The sequence below is a fragment of the Callithrix jacchus genome, chromosome 20, assembly GCF_049354715.1.
Source record: "Callithrix jacchus isolate 240 chromosome 20, calJac240_pri, whole genome shotgun sequence".
Lineage (NCBI taxonomy): Eukaryota > Metazoa > Chordata > Mammalia > Primates > Cebidae > Callithrix > Callithrix jacchus.
Genome location: NC_133521.1, coordinates 30,723,946 through 30,748,125, shown reverse-complemented (window position 1 = coordinate 30,748,125; position 24,180 = coordinate 30,723,946). Strand labels below are relative to the sequence as shown.

General features: G+C 40.0%; 1 protein-coding gene across 22 annotated transcripts in view; it reads right to left on the bottom strand.

The window, feature by feature from the left end:
* HYDIN (HYDIN axonemal central pair apparatus protein) overlaps positions 1–24,180 on the bottom strand; it is a 516,394-nt gene that overhangs the window by 365,303 nt on the left and 126,911 nt on the right. For 17 of the 22 annotated variants that reach the window (XR_008478211.2, XR_013530165.1, XR_013530166.1 and 14 more), the window contains 3 exons: positions 19,471–19,590; positions 16,919–17,053; positions 3,208–3,407 (listed from right to left, as the gene is read on the bottom strand). Coding sequence is in view for 18 of the 22 variants with exons in the window: in XM_078357699.1 (XP_078213825.1) it covers positions 3,208–3,407; positions 16,919–17,053; positions 19,471–19,590 (455 nt within the window). In the remaining 4 variants the exon portion in view is untranslated. Of the gene's footprint in view, positions 1–3,207; positions 3,408–9,206; positions 9,340–16,918; positions 17,054–19,470; positions 19,591–24,180 lie in introns of those variants that run through there. The other 5 variants (XM_078357702.1, XM_078357703.1, XM_054248691.2 and 2 more) reach the window with 2 other exon arrangements.

The window sequence follows — 24,180 nt, the reverse complement described above, 5'->3', positions numbered from 1 at the left end:
AGAATGTTTTCTTTACCCTAATAATGAGAAAAAGTGAGATAAATGACAAAATCACAAATTTCTTGTGCTTGTTAGAGAGCTGAGGTAGCACAGCAAATAGCCTGAAATCTAAAGACAGACCCATTCCTCCCAAGGGAGATGGGACATGTACATACTGTTTAGACTGTGGCTTTCGCCTGTGGTAGGCAGAAATTTCCTACAAACAGAAGAAAACGTGAAAGAGGATGGAACAAAAAAAATTTGGAGATGTAATAGCTGAGATTTTCCAAAAAATAATGAAAGATTAAGAAAGCTCAGAGAACCTCAAGCAAGATTAAAACCCAAACCAAGAAAAAGCAAAACAAAATCCTTAAAACAAAAAGAAAAACATAAACAAAACCTACACCTAGATATATTATTTCCAAACTGCAAAAACCAAATAAATCATGGAAGCAGCCCAAGCAAAAGAGACAATTACATACAGAGGAACAAGGATAAGAACTACAGCAGACTTCTCATTAGAAAAATGTAAGTCAAAGGACAACTGAGTGACATATTTAAAGTATTGGGGGAAAAAAAACCTACATATAATTGTTGGCCCAGAATTCTATATGGTGCAAAATATATCTTTCAAAAATGAAGGAAAAATAAAGACTTTTTTTCCCCAGATAGACCAAAACAGAGATTTTACAGTAGACTTGTGCTATAAGAAATATTAAAGGTAGTTTTAAACCAGGAGAAATAGGATATCAGACAGAAATGTGGATCTAACATGAAATAATTCAGAGACAGTGATTCTCCTAGAATACTTGGAGAAATAAACACACATTCCCTCCCAAAGGATCATGCTGCTAACTACAGTATGGCAGAGTGGGTCACTTGAAAAATTGTCCACCAGAAAATACCTAGAAAGACTGGCTAAAATATAATGTAATTAAATGCATAACTGAGCATGCACAAAAATAAGAAAAACTCATATGATTCTAAAACAAAGAGGAACCTAAGAACCACAGCAGTAAGCCATGGAGCTAATGATAGGTCTGCACTGTGTTCCCAGTAGCCCAGAAGCCTGGTTTTTCAACAGCCCTGCTCAAGGAGGAGACAAGGCCTCACAATGGTTAAGTTAGGGGACTGGTACCAGATTCCTCTATAAACCTGAGAAATGTGAAGGACTCCCCAAACATTCTCCCACCAGCAAATTAAAGAAACAAAGTTTCTTTAGAACATTCATAACTTGAACTTGTGTCTTATGAAAGCATGGGGTTTGCATATGAGCCATCAGTCCAGGAACTCCTAAGGCAGGAAATTACCAAAAGAGTACCCCATAGCAGCCTAATTTTTGGGAACCAAGTGGAAGCAAATTCCAATCCCTTCTCGACAAATGAGTTCATTAAGCCAGCAAAGGATGCCACAGATAAAGCCCTTCTGAAAGAGAACTTAAATCCAGTTCACACTACTTTTTAAAGAGTCATCGAAAAGAACTTGACTCCGCTTCCTGTCTTCCCAAGCTGGTTGTTCTTTTTAAGACCCCATTGGTCTGCCACTTGCACTCATTCCCCAAAACAAATTCTTCTTTTCCATCTTATGAGAGAGGTCCTTGAGAGATGGGGTTGTCTCATCATTACACCAGCGGTCCCCTACCTTTTTGGCACCAGGAACGATTTCATGCCAGGCAAGTTTTCCACAGATCAGAGTGGGGTGGATGGTTTCAGGATGATTCAAGTGCATTACGTGTATTGCACATGTTATTTCTATCTTATTGCATTGCAATATACAGTGAAATAATTATGCAAGTCACCATAATGTAGGTCAGTGGGAGCCCTGAGCTTGTTTTCCTGCAACTAGACAGTCCCATCTGAGGGTGATGGGAGACAGTGACAGATCATTGGGCATTAGATTCTCATAAGGAGCACACAATCTAGATCGTTTACATGCACAGTTCACAACAGGATGTGCGCTCCTATGAGAATCTAATGCTGCGGCTGATCTGACAGGAGTCGGAGCTCAGGTGGTAATGCAAGCGATGGGGAGGAGCTGTAAATACAGACGAAGCTTTGCTCCCTTGTCCGCCCCTCACTTCCTGCTGTGCAGCCTGATTCCTAACAGACCACGCATTGAACTGGTACTAGTCCATGGCCCGGGATTTGGAGACCCCTGCTTTATACTGTCCCATGGTGTCTACACTGTGGCTAGTCTATAAATATTCAGATTAAAATCCAACTCTATCACTTACTAGCTCTGTGCTCTTGAGGAAATGATGCCTCTCTATCCCTCAGTTTTCTCATCCTCCAAAGCCAGCAACAGCAGGTTGAGTCCCTCTCACATCTCATCACTCTCGAGTCTTCCACTTCGCTCTTCTATTTGTAAAAGCCTTTGTTGGTTACATTGGGCTTTTACATTGGGCTCATCCTGTGAACCCAGGATTATCTCCCGATTTTAACATTAGCTGATCAGTAACTTTATACCTGCAATATTAATTCCCCTTTGCCATGCAACATGACACAATCACAGGTTCTGGGGATTAGGATATATATGGACATATCTTCAGAGCCATCAAAGGAAAAGAGCAAACACTGATTCTATAGCACTTGCTATGTACCAGCAGTTTCTTTGATTATCCCAACAACCTTATGAAGTGGCCAGTATACTTTTCCCCATTTTCCAGATGAGAAAACTGAGGGCCGTGAGCCAAAAAATGTGGACATCCCCTAGAAACTGGAAAAGGCAAAGAAATGTACTCTCTCCCCTTAAGCCTCCAGAAAGGAATGCAGCCCTGCTCTCACTTTGATTTTAGCCCAGTGCAACTTCTGACCCACTGAAATGTAAGATAATAAATTTGTGTTGTTTTAAGCCTCTTAGTTTGTGGCAATTTGTTACAATGGCAACAGGAAACTGATCAAGCCAGTTATAAAATTCTCAATCCAAACAAATTTATTTCTATATTCCTATGGGCCATTCTCTGTATTGAAAGAAGCACTTTTATCCAGCATTTTGAAAAACCAAACAGGTAAGAGGATTTAGTGTAATGTGGATATGAGATATGAAACCTTGAATTTTAGTTTCCTCTGAGGATGAAGAGGAAGTATATCCTTCATCAGTGAGGTCTGCCAGCTTTGCAACTGAAGACTGTAACAAGCAGTTCCACCCCCAATGTTATTGTAGCAAATCACTTGAGCTGACCAGATTTAGCTATAATCAATCAAAAACAAGAGTCAAAGGCATGCATACCTACAAGTTTTGATGTGAAATACAGCATTTTTATTGCCAATGTTTCGTACCAGCAGAATCTTCTGGGTGCTGTATTTGACAGGGCAGGTGGAAAAATTCAGCTTGTCAGGAAAATCGAGAATGGCTCGTGCGCCTCTAGCTTTGATGGGTACAATAAACTTTTCTCTTTCAGTAACACAGGTCAACATATGGGCATAATCCTACAAGGGAAGGGTACGATCATTATTTGTGGAAAAAGCAACATGATCAAGGTAACTGTGCAAGGAAAAAGGTCATATGCGAGGCATTTTGCAAAACAACTTCTAGTGTATTTCTATGAAAACTTAAGACAATTACAGAAGTACTTTCAATGACATTGTCTTTTCTGAGAGAGAGAGAACAGATCTAGTGTTAAAACCTACAGCTGGCAGAGAAGCTATGCTTCGTGTTTCCCAGGAAATAGGGGGGTAGGATAAGGGACAGTGGCAGGACAAGCCTGTTTCTCCTGTAGATCCAAGGAGATTCACAACTGTTCCCTGAGGTCCTCCTTCCAAACCCTAGTTCTCCTTCAAGCCTGTGTATTAGAATGATGTTTTAAATTAATGGCCTCTTTCTGCCCATACTGTTTGCAATGTGACTTCACAGCTTCTCCATCAAGAAAGGAGCCTCTACTCCATTTGCTTTGAGCAATACAAGGTGGCAGAAGTTATGCTATGCCAGTTTCAAGCTGAGACCTCAAGAAGCTTTGGGCATGTCCAGTCTTGCTCTTGGAACCCTGCCACTGGCATGTAAACGAGCCTTTTCCAGCCTGCTGCCAGATGTGCACCTGGATGCTCCAACCAAGACCATGCTAGAGCAGCCTACAGCCAGCTGACCCCCAGATACATGAGTGAATCCAGCCACAATGAGCAGGATGCACAAGTGGGCTCAGCCAAGACCAGAAAAACCGCCCAGTTGAACCACGGTCTTGTGAGCAATAATAAGTACTTATTATTGTAAGCCACTAAATGTGGGATTGTTTGTAATTACACAGCAATAGATAACTGATACATAAGTCAGTTGAAACCTCACCTCTTGCACAAAGCCATTTCTGACCTTTCCAAATAAAAATACTGAGGCCCTAGGCATCTCTCTTCCTCAGTTATGAGTCTAAATGCAACAGAAATGCTGAATAAAGTCACTCTTTTTGTCATCTCGTAGGATAGAAATAGAATACTTGCCTGCAATGCAGCAAAGAAAAAGTTAAAAGAGGTCACCATGAAAAGTACTTGATATCTAAACCATCTTTATTGTCCTTCATTTTAAGTTTTCTCATCACTTTAATGTGGGTTTTAGCTGCAAGGCAATCGATTAATGAAAAGTCATTTTGAACATAAATTTCCTTTTGGTAACCAAGCGATAAATGGTAGTGAGTGGTAGAGGATTTTAAAAAGCTCTTTTTGGGCTTTGGGCATAGAATGAGAATGGGACCATCTGGCATAGAAATTGGCATATAGGGCTGGCCACATACTCAACTTCATGAAGCCACAGAACAAGCGTGAAGCAGTGGCATCCCCAGTTTATTCATTCAGCTGTGTTCATTAAGTGCCCCAGGTGCCAGCATGGACTGTGTTAGGTCTAGGAATGCAACCAATCAGGAAATGCAGGCATGGTCACGGTCCTCCTCCAGCTCACATCAGGGTGGAGGAGATGACGAACAGATGAGTAAGGGATATGTAATGCACAATGCAACTCACATATAAATAAATATAAAGCTAAAACTGCCAGGAATGCTCACAAATAGCCTTTACGCCTGTGGTTCTATCTGTTCCCTTGAGTGCCAAGCTCATAACCAGCTGCGCAGTCAGCATCTCATTGGATATAAACTTATATCCCAAACCAAAGCCCCTAATAAATGACACTGCCTGCAACTGTACATCAAGAGTTCCTGCAGAGGGCCAGGAGTGGAGGCAAAACAGCTTCAGCCCAGAGGGGGAACCTTTTTCTAATACCCACAGAGGCTCCACAAAGCCAGCTGACGTCTGACCTTCTCTCCGCCCCAGCCCCATGCCCTTGCAGCCTCCTGGTCTCAGTACCCTCCTGGTCTCAGTTCTGGCATCTGCATCTCTCCAGCAGTCTGGCTTTAGAACCCTGAAATGAGGCATCCTTTCATGCTCTGTTTCTCAATTTCTTGATACAACCCATAGGATCTACCTTCAAAATATATCTGAACTGCAATCGCTGCTCACCACCTCTACCTCTGCCACCCTGGTCCTAGCCACTCCAATCTTTCCCAGGCTAACAAGACTTTCTATTTCAATCCTTGCTCTCCTAAAGTCTATTTTCCACCCAAGGGCCAAAGGGATCCAGTAAAAATGTAAGTTGGCTCAGGCTGCTGCTCTGTTGAAAAGCACCTAGGCTGAGGCTGGCATGCGTGTGAGGGTCCTGCGGCCTGGTGTCCTCATCATTTCTCTGGCCATATCTCCTCCTCTCCCCGGGCTCCTCCTGCAGCCACAGGCTTCCCCTTCTGAGCCTTCACACATGGTGTCCTCTCCTTCCCTCTGCTTATTCACGGTGCTCACTCCCTCACCTCTTCAGTGCTTGGCACAGTGATCCACTGCCTCCCTGAGGCCTTCCCTGACCACCCGATTTTCACTAGAACTCTCCCTCTCCTGTACCATCACTCCCTTACCTTCTGTCCAGCTTTAGTCTTGCCCAGAACCACCTAGTATATCATATATTCTACCTCCTCAGTGAGTATAGCATGTTTCTCCCTTATTTCCATGTCAAGGGGGATTTGCCCGTCTTCTTGCCTTCTGTATACCCAGTACCTAGAACAGAGCCTAGCCCTTAGCTAGGCTCAACAAATACTGGCTGAAGGAAGGAAAGTCAGTCATGGAACACTGGGTAGTGATGACTGAAGATAAAATAAATCATGATATGAAGACAGAGAGACTTGAGAGCTCTTTTACATGGGGTGGGGGCTCAGGAAAGGCCTCTATGAGGAGGTGACACTTCAGCAGAGACATGAGTGACAAAGGAAGCCATGTGGATGGATGGCTATCTGGGGGAAGTGTGATTTGGAACCTGTGGTCAGAGAGGAGCAAGGGAAAGAGAGTGGTTAGACACACGGCCAAGAGGTGGTGGGGGCCAGATCTCGCAGATTTTATAAACCATTGAGAGGAACTGAGAGGGCTGAAGGCATTCCCGAGGCTGAAAGCTGATCATGGAGTAACCTGAGTAACGTTTTAGAAAAAGGCACTGAAGCACTGGCTGCGATGTGGGCCACAGACTGCAGTGGGAAAAGGGAGGCCAGCTAGGAAGCCACTATTGTAGCCCAGGCATGAGATGACACAGATAGGCACTTAGGTGCGTAAGTACTGAACCTAGCATTTAGCAACCAGTAAGTATGCAATAAATGTTCGCTGTCCTTATCAAACTTTTGTATTAAGTATAATCTGTGTAAGGCATATAGAAAAAAATTCAACATATGCTTACTCTCGTTGGTAGGGAGCCATCTAGCCATCCGTATACTGATACGGATAATAATAATAGAACAAGATAATTTCAGAAAGTGATGAGAGCTTTGAAGAAAAGAAAGCATGGTGAAGTGATAATATTGGATGGGACTGATTTTGATTTAGGTTAGAACAACTAAGGAGGTGACCTTTGGATGGGGACCTGAACAGCAAAAGGAGCTAGTTGGGTGAGATCTAGGAACAGAGTGCTCCTGGCAAGGGGAATTGTGAACATAAAAGCCCTAAGTCGCTGGGTGCAGTGACTCAAGCCTGTAATCCCAGCACTTTGGGAGGCTGGGGCAGGTGGATCATGAGGTCAAGAGATTGAGACCATCCTGGTCAACAAGGTGAAACCCCGTCTCTACTAAAAATACAAAAATTAGCTGGGCATGGTGGTGCGTGCCTGTAATCCCAGCTACTCAGGAGGCTGAGGCAGGAGAATTGCCTGAACCCAGGAGGTGGAGGTTGCGATGAGCTGAGATCGTGCCATTGCCTTCTAGCCTGGGTAACAAAAGCGAAACTCTGTTGCAAAAAAAAAAAAGTCCTAAGTCAGGAGTGAGTCATAGAAAGGAATAAATAGTATTTATAAAATTGATTGGGTTGCCAGTATATTTATAAATCACTTAAAGAACATAACTGGATTGTGAGGAACTCATAGGATAAATGCTTGAGGGGATGGATACCCATTCTCCATGAGGTGCTTATTTCACCTGGAATGGTTCTATCAAAATATCTCATGTACCCCATAAATATATATACCTACTGTGTCCCCTGAAATTCCTTTTTATTTAAAATATATTTTTTTAAATGGCTGGACACGGTAGCTCACATCCGTAATCCTAGCACTTTGGGAGGCCGGCGCAGGTGGATCACTTGAGGCCAGGAGTTTAAGACCAGCCTGGCCAACATGGCAAAACCCAATCTCTACAAAAATTAGCTGGGCATGGTGGCTCACACCTGTAGTCTCAGCTACTCAGGAAGCCGAGGCAGAGAATCGTTTGAACCCGGGAAGCAGACACTGCAGTGAGCCGAGATGGCACCATTGCACTCCAGCCTGGGCGACAGAGTGAGACTCTGTCTCAAACAAATAAATAAAGTAAAAATAAAAATAAAAAAATTGAGTTGTTAGACTCTAAGCTCTGCAATTGATTCTAGTTTCCAGAGGGTAATACCAGACTCAAAACTTATTATATCCAGACATGAGGAAGTACAAATTGCACTAAGCACACTTGATCTTAGAAAACCCCACCGAATTCAACAATACAACAGCCTCGTCTGATTACTACAGAATCCTAAAGAGATAAGTACTATTTTTGCTTTTTCTTAGATCAAATCCAGCCAGCACACGTTTTGTTGGGAATTATAAACTGAAAAGCCCCTGGCACATGTAGAGACTGAGCATTAACTGATTGTTGAGAGCTAGAACAAAAGATGCTGCTGAATCCAGGATAAGAGGAGACCCTGAAGTGTTTGTCTCATTTTATTCTATATTCACATATCGGCTGCCTTGTTCTAGAAGGAATTAAAGGCAGCTGAAAATAGTTTAGGAGGCTAATCAAAATACTGAGAGAGATGTTTTCGAACCTTTTCAAGTTCCCAAATGAGGCAGGTTTGAAGTTTGATTAGAATTATAAATTTTTTCATAATCAATTCACACATCCATAAAAGAGTATGAAGTTCTCTAAACAAGTCCCTTTAAATGTATTTCAATCTCTAAAGTAATGCATTTAATAAGACTATACTAGACTATACAGCATTATATATTGCTCTGCTGGCTTACAATTAATTCAGATATTATGAGCTGGGAGGCTCTGGCAGCCTGCAGGCTTAAGCCATCACTTCAGTTATGAACTGAACACCCAGCCCCACAAAACTGCTTTTTCTCCTCTGTTCCCTATCTCCATAAATGACACCACCATTTGACCATTTGTTAGCCAAAATCCTACTGTTCAAACTAGGTGCATTTCTTTCTCATACCCTTCATCAATCCATCAGTAAATCCTGGCAGCTGTACAATAAAAGTATACATCTTGCTGGGTGCGGTGGCTCACGCCTGTAATCCCAGCACTTTAGGAGGCTGAGGCAGGTGGATTGCCTGGGGCCAGGAGTTCGAGACCAGCCTGGCCAACATGCAGAAACCCCGTCTCTACTAAAAATACAAAAAAAATAGCTGGGTGTGGTGGCAGGTACCTGTAATCCCAGCTACTCAGGAGGCTGAGGCAGGAGAATCACTTGAACCCAGGAGGTGGGATCATGCAGGGAGCTGAGATTGCACCATTGTACTACAGTCTGGACAACAAGAGTGAAACGCTGTCTCAAAAAAAAAAAAAAAAAGAAAAAAGAAAGTATACATCTTTACTCCTCCTACTTTTCATCACCATTGCTGTCACCGCCCTCAACCAAACTTTCCTTATCTTTTACCTGAACTAAGTATGGCCCCTGTATGCATCAGGGATCAGCCAGCTATGTTAGAACAGGAAAAACAGCAAAAATAAGAGGAGTTTATACTAGGTAGAAGTTTACCTCTCTTATACAAAGAAGTCCAGAGGTAGGCAGGCCAGGTCGGCAGGGTGGCTCAACAGTGTCATCAGAGACCCAAATTCCTAAATTCCTCCTCTACCATTCTAGCATGCAGCTGCCATCCCTGATGTCACCCTGTGGGGCAGAGTGATTCCTGGGACACAACTCTTTCACAGTCAAGCTGCAGGGCAGGAGGAGGAAGGCAGAAGGGACAGGGTATCTTCTGCTGTGTCAGCCCTCTTCAAGCAGGTGCCTTGGATCTCTACTCACATCTCATTGGCTGACACTTACACACAGCTGTGAAGGAGGCTGGGCAATGTAATCTCTTATTTCAGGCAGCAGAGTCCAGTCAAAATCTGTGGTTCTCCCAGTACACTGATGATGGGAATGTAAATTAGTACAGCCAGTATGGAAGACAGTATGGCAGTTGCTCAAAAAATTAAAAATAGAACTACCATATGATCTAGTAATTTCACTTCTGGGTATATATCCAAAGGAAATGAAATCAGTATGTGAAAGAGCTACCTGAACCCCCACGTTCATTGCAGCATTATTCATGATAGCCAACATGTGGAATCAACCCAAGTGTCCATCAATGGATGAACAGATAAAGAAAATGTGGGCGGGGCACACTGGCTCACGCCTATAATCCCAGAATTTGGGGAGGCTAAGATGGGCAGATCAGTTGAGCTCAGGAGTTTGAGAGCAGCCTGGCCAACATGGAAAAACCCCATCTCTACTAAAAATAAAAAAATTTTGAAAAATTAGCTGGGCGTGGTGGTGGGCACCTGTAATCCCAGTTACTTGGGAGGCTGAGGTAGGACTGCTTGAGCCTGGGAGGTGGAGGCTGCAGTGAGCTGAGATTGCACCACTGCACTCCAGCCTGGGCAACAGAGTGAGACTGTCAAAAAAAAAATGTGGTATATACACACAATGGAATACTGTGTAAGCTTAGAAGGAAATTCCATCATTTGTGACAACATGGATGAACCTGGGGGCAATTATGCTAAGTAAAATAAGCCAGGCATAGAGATACAAATACTGCATGATTTCAATTATATGTGGAATCTAATACAGTCAAACGCATAGAAGCAGAGAATAGAACGGTGATTCCCAGGGGGTGGGGCTGGGGAATTCGGGGATGCTGGTCAGAGGGTACAAAATTTCAGTTAGACAGGGAGAAGATGTTCAGGAGATCTACTATACAACTTAATAACAATGTATTGTAAAATTGAAAATGCTAAGAAAGTAGATTTTAAATGTTCTCACTAAAAATAATTACAAGCATGTGAGGTAATGTATATATTAATTAGCTTGATTTAGCCATTCCACAGTGTGTATATCTACTGAAACGTCATGTTGAACACCATAAATATATATAATTTTTATTTGTCAATTAAAAATTAATGTTTTAAATTGTGGTTCTCTTACCAGCGAGGAAAGAGAAACTGAATGTCAAGGGGAGGCCACTAGCTGTGACGCCTCACGTACCCCCGCTTCAGTCTGTTCTCTACTCGGCAGCCAGAGTGGTCCTAAAATGTAAGTCGGATTGTGTCATTCCTAATCACAACCCATTAGGCTGGAGAAAAGGAGAGGACGAGCATTTCTCCTATCTTTCCAGAACGGACTGGAACTCGGGGAAGCTGAAAAGCTGGTGAGGGAAAGTTTTGGTTTTGTTGTTGTTGTTTTTAGAATAATTCCAACCAGTAAGTGCAAAATAAATTACGGAATTTGAAGCTTAACCCTCGGTGATGCAGGGAATGATCTTTATTGGCTTCTTGACCAAAAAGAAAAAAGAAAAAATTAAACGAATCTAATCAAGGCTACAGATCTATCAGTTACAGGCAAAGGGGGAAAAGGGTCATTCTAAACGAAGTGATGGGAATAATGAGCAACCCTTGTTTGGATCCTGATTTAAGAAAATCAATTAAAAAAAAAACTTTTTCTTAATTGTGAACCATTGTTGCACTTAGTATACAATGTTGTTGTTTTTTTTAACCAACATTTTTAAAGCTGGTTTTTTAAAAACAAGATCCAAACTATCAACTGGATATGTGACGACATTAAGGGGTGACTGGCTTTTTTAGGCACGATCATGGTACTGTGGTTTTGCTCATTTTTAAAAAGGCCCTTGTCTTTTAGAGAAAAATAATGAAATATTTACAGATGAATTGCTTCAAAATCGACTGGGGCAAGGAGCAGGACGGATGAAGCCAGACAGGTCATGTGCTGAGATTTAAAAAGCTGGGTGATGACAGTTCACCATGCTGTTCTTTCTACTTTTGCATATGAGGAAAATAAAGCCTTCCGTAATAAAAATATTTTAAGTACTTTGTGGTTGCTTCCTATCCCACTTTGCATGGCTTCTAAGATCCTTCATGAGCTCACCTTCTGCAATCTCATTTCCTACCATGTTTCCAACAGCTTTCTCTGCTCCAGCCCCACTGGTCTTGTACTTTCTCGAGCCTGCTATCAAGTGTGTTTCTGCCACAGGGCCTTTGCACTTGCTGTTCCTGGTCCTAGATAGCCCTTCCCTCAGATATTTGCATGGCTTATATTAGTTCTCTGCCCAGATGTCACCAGAGGAGTCTTCCCTTGATCTGTGTATCAGAGAAGTACTCTTTGACCTTACTTTTGAAAGAAAACAGAGCCCTTATCATTCCCTACCCTCTATTATGTCAATTTCTGGCATTAAATTATACATATTTGTTTGTTTGTTGATTCATTGTGAAATGTAAGCTCCATGAAGGCCAAAGCTTGTTCTATTCTCCATTGGATCTGGCTCAGAAAACTGGTGCTAGCACAGAGTAAATGAAAGAATATGATTTATTTTTAATATGTTCTCTTTTTAATATCTACACTATCAAGAGTTTTTCCATAAAGAAATTTCCTTGTCAACTGATCATAGAAAAAAAAAGTTTACAGAATTAAAAAAATTTTTTCCTAAAATCATTGTTAGCCTTATCAAATTGTATTTATGAAGTCCATAAAGCTAAAAAGTATTGATATGACTATCTGAAAATATGAAACAAAAGGAAGAGAAACTTCTAGAGAAGACTTCCTAGTCATCTTAACTGAAATGACAAGGAAGAAAGTTAACATCTAATATATTCATGACACAAAAAGATATTTGAGCCCTTTTTACATTCTCTTATCATCTGTAGGCAAATCTCAAGTCAAAGAAACTTCTTTATATTTTCTTAGATTAACTTTTACTTACTTATCTCACTCCACAAATACTTAACTGCACCCTTTCTCTGTGTCAAGCCCTGTGCCAGGTACTGGGGCTACAGGAGTAGTCCAGATAGAACTGGAGAGTGAATTTCAGGCAGGAGGAAAATAAAATCCTGATCATTATTTTTGCCAACAAAAAGTCATTGATTGTGGGCAATTTTATGACACTTACATTTAAATTCAAATTGCTGGCAGTATAAGTTTTATTACTATTGTATACATAGATAACATAAAACATGATTGCATTTTCTATTCTTCTTGGGCTATGGTTTTTAAATTTCATAGTGACAAGTTGGAAAAACCATTCTGACAACAAATTAGACATTTTCTTAAACCATAACTGAGCCACCCAGTTGCATCACTTTCTTCAAAGCTTGCTGCCATTTCCCTATGACAATACATTGCAAATCGATGGTTTAAGTCCAAGGAAGGACTATGTTTTGCTTGCCCACAAAAGCCTAATATTTTTCATTCTCATTTGAATGGTAAAGATACAAACTTAAGAGGTCAAGAAAAATGTCTGGCTCTAGAATATTATATGTTATTTTATGATGACATGAACTATTATATTTCTACAGTGTATGATATGTAACACTAGGATTATTAGATTAATAATATATCCAATCATTTTTTTAAGTCTGTGTGAGGAGAGATAAGGAAAGCCAAAGTGAATTTGCTGCACCTGTTATCTGGGCATTTGGCATTCTTAACAAGTTCCATTCCCCAGACAGCCAGATTAATAGATGACAGGGGGAAAAATGTAAATTGCATTATCATCTTCGATGTGCTAATATACATGGGTACTGAAAATCCAATTGAAAGGGGACTGGCTTATTAACTGTGGCATGCTGCAATTTACATATCTCACCCTCCAGATGTGAGGACGGTAAATGAGAATGGAGTGTGCTCAGATCAGCAGGGGATAAGAAGGAAAAAAGCACATATTTTGGTTATCGATTTTGCCAAGTGAAGAAACAGTGACACTTAGTGAAATGAATGACTTTTACTTTTCCTAAAATAAATCTGGCTCTAGCCACTTGTTGGCTGCATTCTGGAGCAGCCCGAAAGACATGCCTAACTGTAGCAGGTCATTCTGTGCATGGCCCTGTTGCCTTTCCAACAGTGAAAGTGAATGTAGGTACTGACTACGCCATCATCAGTGTTAGCTAGCCAGCAAAATGAGAAAACAACTCTGTCTTTGGAAATAAACTATACAGTTTAGAGCCAAGTCCAACACAAGATCTTAATGTCTCTAAAACTGCCTAGCTGAATCTCTCACAGGTAACCATTATCTTCACTATGTCTCCTCAAACATACATGTAGCTTTTGATAACTTTCTATTTATTTATTTTTGCTCTCCATTTTGTTGGTAAATCTTTCTCCATCCCTCTGTTTTGAGTCTTTTCACATAGTCCCATATTTCTTGGAGACTTTGCTCATTCCTTTTTATCCTTTTTTCTCTATTCTTGTCTTCTCATTTTATTTCATTAAGTTGGTCTTCGACCTCTGATATCCTTTCTTCTGCTTGATCAATTTGGCTATTAAAATTTGTGCATATTTTGTCAAGTTCTCGTGTTGAGTTTTTCAACTCCATTAGTTCATTTATATTCCTCTCTATATTGTCTATTCTTGTTAGCATTTCGTCAAACCTTTTTTCAAAGTTCTTAGTTTCTTTACATTGGGTTAGAACAAGTTCTTTTAACTCTCAGAAGTTTCTTATCATCCACCCTCTGAAGCCTACTTCTGTTCATTGAACACAGTCCTTTTCCATCAGGGCTTGTTCTGTTGCTAATGAGGAACTATAATCCCTTGTGGAGGGAGAGGTGTTCTGATATTGGGTATTCTCAGCCTTTTCAGGCTGGTTTCTTCCCTTCGTTATAAATTTATCCGTCTGTCATCTTTATAATTACCACCTTTCTAATTAGGTTTCTGAGTAGACGTCCAATTTATTGATTCCCAGCGCCGGAATCTGAGCAACCCACTGCGCCGGCCAAAACAGCGGCATTAAGACTGATGGTGTTCTTCTGCCCGGGAATCTCCGGTCTGGCTTCCTTCTTGAGTCCGTGATAGGCGACTCTCAACTTTTAGACTTTCAACTATTTAGAAGTAACAGTATAACAACATTTAACTTAGTTAATTTTTTAAATTAAGGGTTTCCCAACAGACATGCAATGCTGGATAAATGGAATGGTAAGAAGGAATGAAAGAGCTGAGAGTGAGATGAACAGCCACAAAACACAGTGAAGTAGTAATCCTCAGCAGAAATGTTAGCATTTCATGTTGATAAACTATGTAGCAACAAACTTTAAATAAATTTCAACTATTTCTTTGCTGGATAGATAAACAGTAATAAGTCTCTCTCTTCTTTTAGCTTTTGATTATGGAAAATTTAAAACATGAACAAAGAAGACGGACTAGCATGACAAGCCCCAATGTACCCATCACTCAGATTCAATAACTCTTAACCCTCTATTATTCTGATTCCCTCTATCCCTCTATCCACTCCCTCCCTCTTCTATTGTTATATAGGCTTTTTTAGGTAAAATGTATGTATATATTGAAAAGCACAAATATTAAATGTTTTGACAAAGGAATTCAGCCATGTAATCCTCATGCCAATATAGAACATTCCATCTCGAGAAAGTCTCATGTATCCCTTTTTCAGTCAGACAGGTGCAGGTACAATACTTAACCAACAGAAGACAAATTTTTTCCAGCACAGAAAAAACTAAGGAAACCCCCTCCTGAAATCCAGTACGCTTTGTATTTCAAGCTGCACAAAGGCTTATGATCAGCTTTCTACAGAAAAGATGGTGTAGGAATCTCATACGCAGAGTAAATCCGGACACTGTTCTCCCCACAAATAGTATTCAGACAGAGAGCCTCCAGAAACATTGAGGACTTCAACAATATATAACAAAAAGCCCTACATCTGGAGTTATCTCTTAGAACCTCAAACAAAATTACAGTTTCATAAACGCAACCCAAGATATAAATAGTAATACTACAAAGTGGCAAAATTATAACTAAGCTATTATTATAATGGAATTTCTAACCACTCACCACAAGGAGTATGCACTTAACAAATCACATCAAATTCTCTATCCTTGCTCTCCAGAAAAGTAGTAACAACAAGCAATAGTAGAGGGAATGCTGGTAATGACACTGACAGCGGCGGATAGGTATCAGCAGTGAGGAAGCTGGTTCTGACTCCACTGTGCTCTACTGATTCCAACCATAAGAGTGCAACACCGATAAGGATCCCTGCTGTTAACAGGGTATACAAACTGCATGTTATTCTGCATATTTCAGACTTGTTCTCTGTCCTCACTCCTCCAATCATGCTGGTAAAACTCTTTTCCTCACATTTAGGCCCACAAAGAAGAAAAATGACCGACAGTTCTACCCTCTGGAGAAGGGCTGGGGAGGAAGCCTCCACCCTCAGGCCCCCATACCTGTTCTGTCCCTCCTGGGAGAAACTGGAATTTCTATCACTGAGGAAAGTGAGACTGGGCTTCATTCCCCTCCCCACCGCTGCAGCGGTGCTGAGGGAAAATGGCCTCCTTTTAGACTGCAGGCTCTTCCTAGACTGCCTGTGAGCCGACAGGGTGAGAGGCCAGGCAGGCCTCTGCTCTCAGCTCTAGCTTTACCATTACTGAGGCAGATACTATGATATTATGTTTGAGGTTTGGGTTTCTTTCACACACTAGTTATAATCTGGGGAGGGAAGTCCTAACCAACTAAGGCCCTAAACTTCCTAAAAGCCAAAATCTTTGTCCTTTGTCTCAGCACTCCTCTCACAACTACTCCCACCTACGCCACCATCGACAGCACTATCACCATCTATACCACCATCACCATCACCAATCAATACTACTACCGTCTACACCACCGCCACCACTACCCACCAAGACTACAAATACTGACACCACTACCACTACCACCTACTCCACCATCAATGACAGCACCATCACCATCTATACCACCATCACCATCACCAATCAATACTACCACCATCTACACCACTGCTGCCACTACCCACCAACACTACAAATACTAACATCACTACCACTTAAGCACCCACCATCCACCAACACTAAATACTGACAACACCACTACCACCACCATTAGTGACAACAATATCACCACCATCTACACCACCACCCACCACTACCCACCAACACTACTAATAGCAACAACACCAGTACCGACATCAATACCACCACCACCATCCACATCATCACCACCATCAATATTACCACCACCACCATCCACATCATCACCACCATCAATATTACCACCACCACCATCCACATCATCACCACCATCAATATTACCAACACCATCAACACTACCACCATACCACCAACACTACCAACACAAATATCAACACCAAGACCACCACCACCTTTGTAAATATTCAGAATTGAATTGCAATCTGCCAGTACAAGTATCCAATTTCTTGCCAGTCCTGGTATTACCTTGTTCTCCTCTGGAGTAAAGAGGATTCGGAATACGGAGGGCACTCCAGGAGCCACTTTGCGGCTAACATCTTTGGGGCTGATTACTTTAAAGTAAGGTGAACTTTCCTCCACAACTTTCACCAACCTCGGAATCTGCAGGGAAACACACAAAGAACATTGTACATGTGAAAACACAGACTAAAATCTCCATCAATTACTTACTAGATGTGTCACCTTGGTCAGGTCTGAACTTCAGTTTTCTCAAGTATAAAAGGAGATGATGGTAGTACTTATTTTTTTTATGCCATACAAAGTAAGCACCCACTACCTTTAAGCTTTAATTTTTATTAACATTATTCTTACTTTTATAAATATTGCAAGTCTTTATTCATTTTAAAATTAAATCATTTAAAAGTGATGATCTTCAAGGTCTAACTGCTAAATCAGCTAAAACTCACCCACATAACAGAGTTAAGCTGGATTTCCCGACATTTGAGCATTTGAGAAGTGCCATGAGAGAAGTCACACTTCCTGCGCCCCTTCAATGGCCCATCTACAGCACATGACATGCCACCTCATCCTCGCAATAACCTTTGAGCTTCATTATGACTCCCATGCTACAGACACTGTCCAAAGCAATGCAGCTCCACCAAGCAAAGGTGCTGGAGTCAAGTCCCAGCCCAGCTCTGCCCCACCTCTCCATGGGATGGTCCTGAGTAAACACACCACAAAGCAAAAGCTAAGAACAGCAGGATATCCCCCAGGCCAGTCTCATAACAGCTTCCAACTTCTGCTAGAATATGAACCCAGATTAGTCTGACTCTGGAGTGTGGGTCCTTATCTTTGTATCCCAAGTAAATTATGAGTGTTCTGGCTTATTCTCATCCTGTGTATGAGAGAGAGAGCCACAAAAATAATAACCTAACAGTCTTTATCTTTTGTACCTCATGCCAGTGAGGAAGCAAATAAAAGGTGAATGGCACATAAAGCATTTCTTGGGACCCTAAATCTCTCCCATGCTTCTTTATGAGACTGTGAACTAAGGAAGCAGAGGAGCAGGTATATCAGCCACCGGGTGTGAGGGTCCTGGAGTCACCAGACGACAAGTATGTCTCGCCTGGAGAGAACTGTCTGCTTGCTGGTAGCTGGACATTCCTTGGATGGGACCCTCTTTCCATGTGGCCAACACTCTGGCTGCATCTTAACAAGAGATGTTGGGTTATCCATGAGAACTGAGTGTTTGGCAGACAAAATTCACACATGCCCTTTACCCCAACTTGCTATTAAACAACCACTGATGACCATTTCTTGTTTAAGGTCAGAGAGGGCCGGCCAAAGGATGCTTTGTACTGTACCATTTTAGCAGTCTAAAAATACCTCAGCCAGAGTCAAAAAGTAATATAGAAAGGGAGAAGAGAGTCAGAAGAGAGAACCGAACTGCACGGAAAGATAGAGTCCTAATGTCTGTGCAATGCTCCTCTTCCGAGGTCTAGGAATGTAACCTTGTGCACCTCGGGATCTTTTCCTTCTCTTTCGCTTCTGTCCCGTGAGCCTATCTTACTAATGCTACTGCAGAAAAGAATGAAACAGACCATTTTCTCCAGAGTCTGGCTTTGCTGTCACTAAGTCACCCTTTGATCTCTGCGAGGCATCACTGATTCCCTTAATGAGCTACTGTACCAAATGTAACTGCAAGTCTTCCCATTTTCTGGGGATTCTTGCATAGTCTTCACTTATTTTCTATTTTGTCTTATAGCTAGAACTGTTTGTCTTCATGTTCTTAGACCCCTGAAAGTACTCCTCCTTGTCTTTATAACCAGAGTTTCCTGTTTCTCCAATGCTTTCCTCCACATCTGATTACTTTTCACACTCAAGTGTGCTTCACGCTGAACTTCTGCTCTTTTCTTGAAATAAACCCCAATTTATCTCTAAAGAAAAAGTCATTAGGCTGGAAAAGAAATCTTCTGTTGCAATTACAAAGAGACAAGATACAGGCAGTGAGAGAAGCCTTCCAAAACTGACTGTAGACAAACTCTGAAGGCTATCTCCGACAGAAAGAAGAAGACAGAAAATAAGGAAAGGGACCTACACTTTTTGGAAGTGAAAAAGAAAGATATTTAAAAGGTACAATTTGCAGAATATAAATATAAATGCTCAACAATCGCAATTCTTAAGATTAGAGTTTATACCTTGAATTGGGGAAATAGGGTCTCTAATGAAGATTACATAAACATTAATAGTAATTTCCCTGTCTTAAACAAAAACCTAGCTCAATTTTTCATACTTGAAAATCTCATGACATTCATCTGGTCAATGCTTTAATCCACAAAAGTTAGTGCACATGTTGAGAGCTCACTACTTGTTAGGCACTGGTTAGGACTTAACATACAGCAACAAACAGACAGACACAGCTTTGTCTCCCTTAAGCTTATAATCAAAGAACATGTGTCCATACTATTGTCCTGAGTCTATCAAATTAAAGAACTTACCAGAGATCTTTCCAGATCCTAATTTACTTTAACCCATTTTCATATATCCTGGAAAAGTTCATTCCCAGAGAACATACTCACTTTGTCATTGTTCCTCAAAGTCAGTGGAACTTCATAGACTTCACAGGGAGTGTAGTTCTGGAATATAATTTCTGACGGAAAGGGCTGGAATAATGCCTGATCCAGGTCAATTCCTGAAAACTTCAGATGAAAGAGTAAATTATTGTTACAGTCACACACTGCCAAAAGTGACCGGGGAAGATAATAAAATACTACATAGACCTGTGGATATTAAAACTAAAGATGGGAAATACCCAAAAAAAATCCATACCCAGCTACATAATTATAAAAGCACTGAAATCACAGGACAAAAGAATGTGTGACAGAAACTGAAGGGAAGAAAAAAGAATATTTAACTTCCAAGGAGCAAAAATACATGCCTACTTTTCAACATAACACAAGTCAGAAGGAAGAGGAATAAATTTTTTTAGATCCTGAAAAAAAAAAAAAAACTCTGCAGGCAGAGTATTTTTTACCTGGGAAAAGTCCCTTCAAAAACAAAGTTTGAATAAAGACATTTTCAGAGAAATGAAAATTTAAAAATGTTGTTACCAACTTCTAAAGGAAATACCAAAGGGTCTTCTTTATGGAGAAGAGAATTTATCTTAGAAATTCAGAGATCCAGGAAGGAAAGGAAAATAATAAAGGGGGAAATACATGGTTACTCTCAATGAATTCTTATTATACAAAACAATAATCAAAATAACAAGCTTACTAATAGGATGTGTGCACTAGCTGGCACTGCACAACAGAACCAATTTGGACTTGGCCCCCTCATTTCCTGTTCTATTTAGATTTTCACAAAGTACTTGCTTTTTATCTAACCAGTCACTGAGAAGCCAGGTTTGTAAAGTATGACATCATCAAAGTGAATACAGGATCATCTAAGGCCGAAACTACTACTTACCCCAAGCTAGTAGCCTGTTTAGCATCCAACCGATTTTGGGTATTGCCAGGTTTCCCTTGAAAATTTAGACTATCCCATGATGCCCTGTGAGTTCATGGTTACACCCTGGGGCATCTTGGCACATAGTTTAAAAACTGCAGCTGTAAGTATCCATCTTAATAAGTTAGAATAAACAGCAACATAAACCCAAAGAAAGAACAAAATTAGCATGACAAAAACAAGAGAGGAAATTAATGAAATAAAAGCAACTGTACTATGAAAACAACAAAGTGAAATTCAGGTCTCTAAAACTGACAAAATACCTAGTGAGTCTGATCAAGAAAGTAAGACAGAAGGCACAAAGAACAAATACAAAGAATGGAAATAGGAATATTACAACAGAACCCGAACTCAGTAAGAAGATAATAAATATTATGTCAATAAATCTGAAAATATAGATAAAATACAAAACCCTAGAAAAAAACAATAAAAATTTATCAAAACTGGCACACAAAGAAATAGAACATCTGAATAGCTCTAAAACTATTATAAAAATCAGATCTGTAAACAAAAACCTTTTACAGAGAAAACTCCAAACCCAGATAGCTTTACAAGCAAATTCTACCAAGCATAAAAGAAACAATTCAAGTATTATAGCAACTGTCCCAAAGAAAAGAAAAACAAAAAAGGAAATGTCTCCCAACTCAGTTTATAAAGTCAGCATAACCTCCTTTATATACTTGAGAAAGACACTGAGGGAAAAGAAAACTATAGGCCAATCTCACTCATAAACCATAGCTAGACAGACAGATAGATGAAAGAGAGAGAAAGAGAGAGAGAGACATTTGTAAACTGAAACTGAAACTGGCACTGTATAAAATGGATAACACATCATGTCCAAGCTGGGTTTGTCTCAGAAACTCAAGGTTATTTTAGTATTAGAAATCAAACAAGATGAAATGAAACTGTCATTTTCCCCAAAGTAATTGTTTATTTTGAAAATTCAAAATAACCTACAAATAAATAATTCTAATAATTATCTTATTAGAATTAATAAGCAAATATTAAGGTCACTGACTATAAAGTCAATATACAAAAATCAACCCTATATCTCTGTATTAGCAATGAACATTTAGGAAATTATTATTTAAAATAGTATCCTAAAATGTAAAACACATTGAAATAAATCGAATGAAAGATGTATAGGACCTTTATCCAGAAACTAAAAACATTATTGAGAGAAATTAAGGAAGCTCTAATTGAATTCAGGAATATACTATTTTCATGAATTGAAAGACTCAATATTTTAAGGATTTCAAATCCTCCCCAAATTTATTTAAAAGTTCAATGCAATCATTAAAAAAAATCCCAGCAGGTATTTTTTTTAATGAAAAGACTGATTGAATTTATATGGAAATGCAAAGGACCAAGAACAGACAAGATACATTTGAAGAACAAGATAGGAGGATTTGCCGTATCAGGTAGCAAAACATTATAATTATATTATTACATGTCATATACTGTTACTTACCACAGTAATTAACATAATGAGATATTAGCACAAGATTTATCATAATTAAGATCATGAGATATTAGCACAAGATTTATCATAAAAATAAATGTAAAAGATTAGAAAGCCCCAAAACCAATGATTAAATATATGGTCACTTGATTTATGACAAAGGTAACATGGCTAATCTATTTCTCACATCATAGGTTAGTTTTCTTGATTATATAAGTGGAATAATACAGTATATATTCTTTAATTTCTGGCTAATTAAATTCTGCCATGAAGCAATCAGTCTTAACTACATCATTTCACTATAAGCTCAAAGAACATAATGGAAAAAAAGATCAAAGAGCACAAAGCAAATATTTAAGAATGTAAATAAGTGACCAGTTAGGAGAGATTAAAAATTCATGTCTTCATTCAATAAATACTGAGTTTCCAACATGTGCCAGGTTCTCTTGTGCATGCTGAATATATAGTGGTGAACAAAGCCAAAGAAATCCCCTAACCTCATGAAGCTGACGTTCTTGAGGCTCAAGTGATCGTACAAAAAATAGAGAAATACGTAATATAAAGTCAGGAAGGGAAAGGTTGTGAAGAAAGCTAAAGCAGGACAAGGAGATAGGGGAATGGGAGGTGGCCGCTCTTTCAGACAGGCAGCCAAGAGAAGGCCCCTCTAAGATGACTTCTAAGTAGAGGTCTGAAGCAAGTCATGCGAAGGTTTGCGAGTAGCACTCCAGTTAGAAGGGAAAGCAAGCGCAAAGTCCCTCAGGTGGAAATTGTCTCTGAGTGCTTGAAGAGTAGCACAGGAAAAACACAGTGAGAAGAGAAGGAGAGGGAGAAGAGAAGAAGGGAAAGAGGTCCGTGAGGGAGGCAGAACTAGATAGTACAGGACCTTAGAGGTTATGGCACTGAGTTTAGATTTTATTATGAGAGTAACAGGAAGTTACTGGATGGTTTTAAACGTGGAAATAGCATGTTTTTTTCTGATTTACGTTTTAAAAAATCACTTACTGCTTTGTGATAATAGGGGCTGGGGGAGAATGAGATGGAAACAGGGAAGCAATTTTGATATTCCACATAATGGTGGCTTAAACTGGAATGGTGGTGGAGAATATGGTGAGAATTGGTCTGATTAAAGATGCATTTGTGAAGGCAGAATTTACAGAACTTATCATTGGATCACAAGATGTAACAAAGAGAGAGGCATCAGAGATACAACTCCAAAGTGTTTGGTCTGGGAAAGCAGATAAGTAGGGGTATGAAAAGCTGGAGGAAAGAGACAAAAGAGGAAAGATCAGGCTTTTAGAGACGGAATGTAAAGCTACAATTAGATATTAAATACATTAAGTTTGAGCTGCCAACCATACATTGAGCTGACTTTTGCACTTGCTTTCCCTTCTAACTGGAGTGCTGTTCTCAAACCTTCACATGACTTGCTTCAGACCTCTACTTAGAAGTCATCTTAGAGGGGCCTTCTCTTGGCTGTCTATCTAAAAGGGCAGCCACCTCCCATTCCCTCATATAGTCAGGGGATAGACTGTGGCAGGAGATATAAATATAAAAGTAATCATCCAAAAGTAGATTTAAAGCCTTTCTTTCTAGAAGAGATCACTTAAGGAGCAAGTTCAGAAGAGAAAGAAGTTCAAGTGCCAAGTAATAAGCGCTCTAATATTTAGTGATCAGAAATGAGTAAATAATCCAACAAATAAAATAAGCAAAAAATCAAAGGAGTATACCATGTCAGATACAAGTGAATAAGAAGGTACAAAAAGTGATGCTCACTGTGTCAAATGCTATGAGACAACATGGAAGTGATATGTTTACATTTTTAAAAATTACTCTTACTGCTTTGTGATAACCGGGGCAGAGGAAGAATGAGATAGAAACAGAAAAGCTATGTCAGTATTCTAAATAATGGTGGCTTAAGCTGGAATGGTGGTGGAGGAAGTGGTGAGAAGTGGGATTATAAAGAGGTCTGTTGAATTAGGTCTGGTCTGGTCAAAAATGAAGCATAAAAACACATATACATAATTCAAAAAAAGGGACACAGAGGATAGCCTAATGAATGTAAGGACAATGAAATGGAAATGAACAGAAAGTTACAAATAAGCGAGAGAGGAAAAGCAAGCTGTAAAAGGCCAGACAAAGAAGGTCCAACATATTCATAATCAAAAAATAATATGAAAAAAACACTTCATAATTCAAGAAAAACTTTCTGAAAATAAAATAAAGGCCCACAGTACCTAAGGAATAATGTAGTGTTATCCTAATACTGAACTTCAAGTAAAAACAATCTTTGGGGGCCGGGCGCGGTGGCTCAAGCCTGTAATCC